This window comes from Trachymyrmex septentrionalis, unplaced genomic scaffold (genome assembly GCF_001594115.1).
Source record: "Trachymyrmex septentrionalis isolate Tsep2-gDNA-1 unplaced genomic scaffold, Tsep1.0 scaffold80, whole genome shotgun sequence".
Taxonomy (NCBI): domain Eukaryota; kingdom Metazoa; phylum Arthropoda; class Insecta; order Hymenoptera; family Formicidae; genus Trachymyrmex; species Trachymyrmex septentrionalis.
In genome coordinates, this window is record NW_017305988.1 from 109,972 (window position 1) to 118,893 (window position 8,922).

Here is an 8,922-nt window from a genome sequence, read left to right on the forward strand (position 1 = left end):
CGCAATTCCTGCTTAGTTTCTGCTGTCAACCTATCAGAGTCAACAGATTCTGCTTGATTTCTACTGCAAATCTGTTGACATAGAATGTTATCTCATGTGCTACCGTCAGAACGGAATCAGAATGCGACATTAATTGAGGTCAGTCTGCTAATTTTCTCTTTAAATCTGTTGTGCCAATCTGCCGACATTCTGCTAACATTTTGCATTTTTACGGAGCAGTTTCTGTTTGAAATTTGTTGCTTTTCTAGCATCAGAAATCATATAATAGACTGTTCAAATTCTGCGGACTTGGGTATCTGAGTACGGTCACATAATATCTACCGTGGTTTCATTATGTTAATATATGGAGCAATAAATGATTAATATATTACAAGATGTTTTCGTCACAGTTTCAGGCGCAGCACGAGGCAAAACTTTTCTATGTAAAGCTGATGAAATTAATGAAGGACGAATCGGAATTGCCGAGAAATCTAGAAGAAGGCTTCATGCAAGTACGACCGATAATCTATATTTTTTCGTGAGACATCAAGACGAATGTAATACGAATCAATTTTAATAATATATTTTTATATGTTTATTATCTTTTATTTCTATGAAATTACTTTCTTCTTCTAATTAATATAATTATTTAAGCGTATTCGTGCTTGAAAAGTTTTTTATTGAATCAATTATCTGCTGCTTGTTCAGGTATGTAATGAGAAAAATATTGCCTTTATGGTGCTGAGTGCTCGAAAGAAAAGCGTAGAAAAGGAGATACCCTGTAAGTTGTCGAGTATTACTACCGAGAGAATAGACAATTTAGCAATGGTCCTCTCCAAGAATAATCCGTACACAGGCGTGATAAATTATCAGTGGGTATATATATCGCGAAAAACTTCCTTTTTGTATTTATAATCTTTCCTTTAGATTATAAAAATATCGCGTATATTAGTTTGCAGAAATTTTTGGACAATGGTATGATAATGCGTCTGAGGGAAACATATTCGCCACAGTTGGCTGAAAACAAGATTTACAAGCCAGTTTATTTGTTTAACATCGTCCCAATTTTGGCAATTCTCTGCGGAGGTTTTATTATAAGCATCATGATAATGATTATAGAGAAAATTCATTATCGATCGAGAAAGAAATTTCAATCAAGAGTATTTTCTTCCAGAAAGCTATTTGTCAAGAAATATAATAATTGAGATAAAACTTAATCACAATTTAATTCACTAAATATCAAGAGATCTTTTTAACGAGAGAATTTCTTCATCATCTTTCTTTCTGTATAAGTAAAAATTTTTTTTTATGCGTGTATGTATGCGTGTTTGTGTGTGCTTGTAAATTTGTCACAGTTGATTATTATTTAAAGTTTTTCCGGTAAAAGTTTAAATTAGGGGGACTCCGCTCCGATAATTTTGATCTTGATACACGTTGCGTCCTTTTACTCGTAATATATTTAAATAGATATTAATATTTTTGTATTTTATTTAGATTTGATGATAATATGATTACAATGTAAATGGCGTATACGATTATGTCGCTGCGCTTGACTCATCGCCGAGACACATTATCGTGTCTCTAAATTAAAATTATTCTATTATGAGTTAAATTTATGATGTGCTAACACTGAACTAAAATAAAAATTAAGACATCTTTCTCACGAAAGAAAATAATAGAAGCTTTCTAAAGCTATATTTTACTTTAAGCATTCCTTTACATGCTTATTAAAAATTATTTTTGTTATTAAAATTGTTCAAAATATCCGCTTTACAGATAAAATAAATAATACATCAAATTGTCGAGATTTATCAAGACGATATCTTTTTCTGCTCAGCGTCACATTTCTTTTACGGGATGTGCACGCGTTTGCATTGATCGTTATATGCATATCGAGCTGAAAATTAACGCCAGATAACAAAAAGTCCGAAATCGAGACATAAGTTTTAAAGGTCTTTTAGACGTCTTTTTAAAAAAATGTCTTTAAGAGTATCTTAAAGACGATTAGCTATATTGAAAATATAGCACTTACACATAGACGATTTACGTGTCATTGACATATCACTACATCAATATCTCACTCACGCACGCCACACACATACAAATAAATTTTCGTATTACAATTACGTTTTAATTAGACATCTAATGCCCATTTCCACCAACGTAGATTAACTTTAATCTCGGTTCAACTTACTCTTCGTCTTTTTCTAATTTTTAGAACTAGAAAAAGACGAAGAGTAAGTTGAACCGAGATTAAAGTTAATCTACATTGGTGGAAACGAGTCCAATTTTTAAAATTCTACGTTATTTCTCCATGTAAATTATTAATCTGTGGATTACTATTTTTAAGTACAGATTGCACAGCTTTTATATGAAGCAAATGTTCCCGTATAACATGGAGTCTACAATAGAAATCGTATCTATCGTAGGGTATTAAGTCTTAGGAAATTGATCAATCATGCATAATCGATTATTCTTCTCATATTCGACTGTGATTAGTTAATTTTCTACGACTTAAGACCTTACGACCGCTACGACTTCTATAGACCCTGTATAAAGCCTTTCATGCGCACATTGACAAAATTGAACGATTTCAAAGCGCTGCGCAACAGTAGTGCAGTCCATGCATTTCATGCGCAATTCGGAACGCACTTCTTGTCTACTTTTATGCATCATGCGAGGAGTTTAACGACGATGAATAATTCATCAGTCTAATCGATGATTTTTACCGATAAAAAAGTCATATCGTCACATATATCTCTATATAATTTGTAATAATGCTGTCGCACATCATCTGGCAGTGACACTCTTTGCGCCCATTTCTACATTCTCGAAGTCGATAATCCCCGTTTATAATAACCGCTCTTCAGTGTGTTCGCACTCTTGAGAAAATCACAGTATCCTCATTTCTTTCTTTAATCTTTAAGCAGCAATAGTCACGCTTTTTAAAAAATTCCGCAATTCGTTATGTTATCTTTAATAAGATTTTAGAATTAAAATATCGACAATTTCGTTATGCTTCTCTCTAGTCTCATATTTGTTTTAATTTCGACGATAAATAATTTCTCGCTTTGAATTCATCGTTAATTATTTATCGTACAATTGTACGAAATAGATTTTTATTTTTTTTTACACAGTACTCATTTATTCAAGATCTTAATTTAAACTTGTACATTGCGAAATGAAATATATGATAGTGAGATTGAATCGCGTTACCCTCCTTCGTGTTAAACATCCGTTAAAAAGAAACAGATATTAACAATGATTTCTGACTAATCAACGATCATATATCCACAGATATTATCGCACATTATGTGTCGTTTTCGTGCGGTTTGAAAATTACGTTAAGTACCGGGAACAATTTCCAACTATCATTTCTCATATTACACATCAATCAGCTAGTGAAAAAAGTTTTCGCGAACTTTCAAACAAATATTGAATCATAATTACACTTGTAAATTGTTTTAGTTTTACCGATCGTTAAGTTGTAATTATGTAAAAAATAAGCCATTTTTAGATTTTCTTTTAATATCAAAATATATAGGATAAATTCTACACTAATGCCTGTTTCTATCAATGTAGTTTAATTTTTTAATATTAGTTCAATCAATTTTTTATCTTTTTTTAGATTTAAAAATTAAAAAAAGATAAAAAGTATAGATAAACTGAGATTAACATTAATCTATATTGAAACGGACAAATATTTTTCTTCTGAAATGTTTTGAGCAATGTAAACGTGCAAGATAACAGCCTTGATCGAAACTATAAAAATGAACCGACGTACATATATGTATAATAATTACGGAACGTGATAAAGAAAAGTAGTATAACATTCTGGAATTTATAATTTCAATAATTTTTTGACATCTTTTTACTAATATTTTCTAGTTATTCAAAAATCGTTAATTTGTTTTCTGCTTGATCCAAATATTAATTTAAATGACATTAAATGAATCATAATTGATTGACTTTTAGTAATCATTTGAAGTCATTTTGACGTTATGATGATTTGTGTTCTGCTTGTCTATTGTTAAATTTAAATGTTAATAATTATAATGTCTGCAATGTTCACGAAATGTTAGTATTTAACGATGTGTCAATAAGACACACAGAAATAACCTGCAAATCTCTTTCTCTCTCGCGCCAGATGAAAATATTTGTGGAACTCTCAAAAGAATGATATTACAATATTAACGTTTAAATATTGTATGTCCAATTAATTATCTGCATGTCATTATTTGCAACAACTGCAACAAAGTGTAAGCTAGATTTTTCCACTTTATGTGGAAAATAACTTTTTTCATTATCGTCTTCAGATATTGATATGTAATATCTCGTGATTTAACTTACGTCGTGATTTAACGACACAAATATTTACGTAAGATGATAAGAGGCAAGCGATATGTTTATATCGCTTCTTTAGGACATAACTTCGAATATTGTTCAGTCAGTTTCGTGTTGTCATACTGTCGTTTTAAAAGTACTCAGTACATTTAGAAAAATGTTAAACGCCAAAATCATCGCTGTCGATGTACAGGATATAAGATTTCCGACATCGTTAAATCGAGATGGAAGTGACGCAATGGTACGCATTATTAAAAAATTTGATATGTTCGCTATTAGTTCATTATTTTGATAAATCAGAAAGAGAATATTCGTAAATATATCCATATTAATACGCTAAGCATTACTCACGCATATTAATTTACGCTAATAGTCGTTATAAATAATCGTTATTACGTAAATTAATAAAATAAATATTAATTTTCATTAATAGTAAATAATAACATTAATAATAATAAGCAATATATTAATAATCATTTACTTAGAATAATGTTTTCGATTGCACGTTAAATTAATTAATAATTTTCGATCTTTATTTATTGTCCAATTATATTTAATTTCAATTATATCAATACTTAGTCTTTATTTATAACAACAGCATACCGATCCTGATTATTCTTGCGTGTACGTAACGATTAAAACAAATACCGGGCACGAAGGATATGGTCTTACGTTCACCTTGGGAAGAGGAACTGAAATCGGTATTACAATATACATATATTGAGATGTGTGTGTGTGTGTGTGTGTGTGTGTGTGTGTGTGTACATTAATAATATTTTAAATACATACGCTTTTACTTAAACAATAATTTCGACAGTTATGCAAGCATGTAAGTCTCTAGCCACGATTGTAAAACTTCGAAAATTAGAATGGATTTACAATGATTTTGCGAAATTTTGGAGACGTTTAACGAGTGACTCGCAATTGAGATGGGTAATGTATAATAAAAACACAGTAATTAAAATATGAAGATTATCGAGATATAATCGAGATATTTTAGATCGGCCCGGAGAAAGGCGTGATACATCTAGCTACAGCGGCTATTATAAATGCACTATGGGATTTATGGGCCCGTATTGAGAAAAAACCTATCTGGAAACTTCTTTCGGACATGACACCCAAGGAGCTCATATCTGTTATAGATTTCAGATACATGTAAGCCAAAATTTTCTGTAAACCGAAGTATAGAGTGACATTTACTCTCATGATAAATTCTGTGTATACTCGTATATTTCTATACAGTAGAGACATAGTAGATGAGCATAACGCGAGAATAATACTCGAGGAGAAAATGGAACATAAGCAGAAGCAAGAAGAGAAATTGTTGAAGAATGGATATCCCGCATACACCACTCAGGTCGGATGGCTGGGCTATAGTGATCAGCAGCTTGAGGATCTTTGTAAAAAATTTCTCGACCTTGGTTATACAGCATTTAAGATTAAAGTAGGCAATAATCTGCAAGATGATATTAGAAGATGCGAAGTGATACGCAAAGCGATCGGCTACAAAAACAAATTGATGCTGGACGCGAATCAGGTGTGGGATGTGAACGAAGCGATCGAGTGGATGCAGAAACTGGCACAATTTAAACCTACTTGGATAGAGGAGCCGACGTCTCCCGACGATGTTAATGGACATGCTGAGATACTGAAGAAGTTAAAGCCGTATGGTATTGGAGTGGCAACTGGCGAAATGTGTGCAAATCGCGTTATGTTCAAGCAGTTTCTGAGATACCACGCAATCAGTTATTGTCAGGTTGATTCGGCAAGGATTGGTGGGATTAACGAGATCCTGGCTGTTTATTTGATGGCATACATAACTAAAAGTAAGTATATTATAACCAATAAATTAAATCTTTAGACTTGGTTAAGATTAGAGAGAGTAGATAAGTTTCAGATCTCAATCTTTATTTCTTCAACATTTCAAGGAACTAATTCTTAACGAATCTATAATTGATTTTTACTCGTTAAAGGAAAACAGAATGTAAGATGGAAATTTTTATTTACAGCACCAGTTTGTCCGCATGCTGGTGGAATAGGTTTGTGCGAGATGGTTCAGCATCTCCAAATGTGGGACTATATTTGCTTAAGTCAGACCACTGAAAATCGAGTGATTGAATTTGTGGATCAACAGCACGAACACTTTGAGAATCCTGTTCAAATTAAAAACGCATGTTACATGCCACCTACGAGTCCCGGATACTCGACTAAACTTAAGAAAGAGAGCATCATAGAGTATGCTTATCCAGAGGGTAATTATTGGAGAAACAAGATTACTGAAGAAAAAGAAGTTGAGGAAAAACATGATTAAACGTTTTTACGAAAAATTTATATGTATCAATAATTTGTTTTATAAAAATTTATATAATACTGCTTATGCATTTTTAAGTATAATAAAATATATACACATATATTAAGATTAACCAATTAAATGCAACAATAAAAAAAAAAAATATATATATATATATACATACATTATGCAAGATACATGTATATAAGATATATATGATTTAATGTAATACGAAACTGTAATATTATCTCTCTTAATCCTCAATAAACATATAATAATAATTGTTATATTTAATATATAATAAATATTTTTACCCGCAATCACCATCCAACGTTCCGTGATAAATTGCACAAAATTTTAATATCTAATTCACCAAGAAGGCAAATAACAAAGTAAAACTATAATGTTCTATTTTTACTATTTTCTAAGCGAGATTTCACATAGTCTGTCTGCAAAAAAAGAATAGTAATACGTATTACAAAAATTTATCTTTCACAGTATTTATCTAATAAGCTTTATAATTTTTATACTTACGCTCACAAACCAATAGTTATTGGGATTGGGAAACATCAGCTTTCTTATGCCACTCATTTTCTCTATTGGCGAAATAACATGTAAATGTAAATGATGAACGGTATTAAATGGTGGCCAATGAAACCCTGTTCGCGTGGATGCAGGATCAAGATTCATCTTTTCGGAGATAATGTCTACTGTAGCAACAATCTTGTTGACTGAAATTCAGATGTAATCAAAGAATAACAGAAAGATCAATAATCAATTGCCAAATTGGAAAAAACATATATTAGAACAGGAATAAAGCTTGCAGCACAAGAATCTTTTTTAAATTAATTACTAGCTTCAAGATTACTAGCTGGAATTGTGTGCTTACTGTCATGTTGGCAGCGACATTGGTAGTGCTATTGGCCGTGTTGCTAATTTGAATGACTTTAGACGGTGCGAGTTTTCATGCTAACTGAGCAGCTATTTTGTATGACAGAAGATATTTATCCAAATAAACAAACATAGAATGGTATTCATAATTTGTTAATTCTTATTTTAAGACCATCTTAAGTAATGTTATAAGATGCTAATATATAGCCCTCTGATTAGCTTATGACAGCTTAGTTCTGTGTGCATCATTGTTTTTCACTATCGCCGTCTGCACTGTGGGTCTCTCTTTGATGTCAGTATCAATTTTCTTCTACTAAAACAGTTGTAAAAAAACTTTTTTTATTGTTTTACATCTCTATTTTATATTCTAAATGTTTTTTTTTACGTAACAAAATACAGAGAGAAACTTTCATTGTTCCTTGAAAGATCCATAGTGCACTTAAAGAGTTAAAAGTGTACTTAAAATAATCTCAAATATAAGAATTGACAAAAAACATTAGCCATAGAGTAGTTGCTACTATGGTATATTGTCGTAAAAGTATAAAGTGCTGGCCCTTAATTACAAAGAGAATATTTTGATCATATGACCTAAAACTGCACATTGATTGACTTTCATAATGAGCCAGCACAAAATCATGCAAAAAAAAAATAATACTTGGCCTATAACAGGAAAATCTAACAGACCAATTAGCAGCATAGCCAGCAGGCCATACAATTTCCAGCATAGCAAGAATACATTAAGAGAGATAAATCTGTGATACTTACAAAGTTCAGAATCTTCAGGTTGAAGTGTTTTTGCATTGCGTATATGTTTATTCGGTATTATCAAATAATGATGTGTAGACACTGGATTAATGTCTTTAATGCATGTGACATCCTCATCCTAGTCAAAAAATATATGTTTAAAAAATTTATGCACGTTATATACACTTGCACATTTATACATATATTAGATACATTTAGATGCATATGTACAAATTTTATCTGTCAAATACAAATAATTTGGAGGTTAGTCTAGTACCTCGTAAATTTTTTCACCAGATTCCTCGTTTCTAATAATTTTACAAAAGATACAATTTGGCAGTTGCTGCATTTGAGCCATTGAGATTTAATTAATTTCGACGATAATTAATTTAACGATACCTAATGACAACTTATCCTGGAAGCCCAAGCACTTACTTTAGAGTAACCACAAAAATGCCCCCCGCGCACTACTGCTCTCTGAAGAAGTGGATGTAAACTACACAGCAATATCTATTTTTTTTTCAGTGCTCCTGTTGGAAATAAATCGCCAAAATCGTTGAAATTTTTATTAATTTGATAGATTTATTTCAGCGATTTTAACGATTTACTTTCAGGAACACCTGATTTATTATCATAAGAAGTATATACAATGTTATAAATACAACTTTACATAT

At 31.2% G+C, this 8,922-nt stretch overlaps 2 protein-coding genes across 2 annotated transcripts; one reads left to right on the plus strand and one right to left on the minus strand.

Moving 5' to 3' along the window:
* The first annotated feature begins 4,295 nt into the window (after positions 1–4,295).
* Positions 4,296–6,658, plus strand: LOC108754648 (mitochondrial enolase superfamily member 1-like). Its single transcript, XM_018497112.1, has 6 exons — positions 4,296–4,564; positions 4,922–5,024; positions 5,141–5,256; positions 5,324–5,478; positions 5,566–6,149; positions 6,333–6,658. Exons 1-6 carry the CDS (start codon positions 4,481–4,483, stop codon positions 6,632–6,634), a joined length of 1,344 nt encoding a protein of 447 aa, XP_018352614.1. The 5' UTR covers positions 4,296–4,480; the 3' UTR covers positions 6,635–6,658.
* Positions 6,659–6,932: 274 nt separating this feature from the next.
* On the minus strand, positions 6,933–8,664 carry LOC108754683 (histidine triad nucleotide-binding protein 3-like). Its single transcript, XM_018497170.1, has 4 exons — positions 8,526–8,664; positions 8,270–8,387; positions 7,148–7,344; positions 6,933–7,062 (listed from the first exon to the last, which is right to left on the minus strand). Exons 1-4 carry the CDS (start codon positions 8,604–8,606, stop codon positions 7,012–7,014), a joined length of 447 nt encoding a protein of 148 aa, XP_018352672.1. The 5' UTR covers positions 8,607–8,664; the 3' UTR covers positions 6,933–7,011.
* Positions 8,665–8,922: the final 258 nt, after the last annotated feature.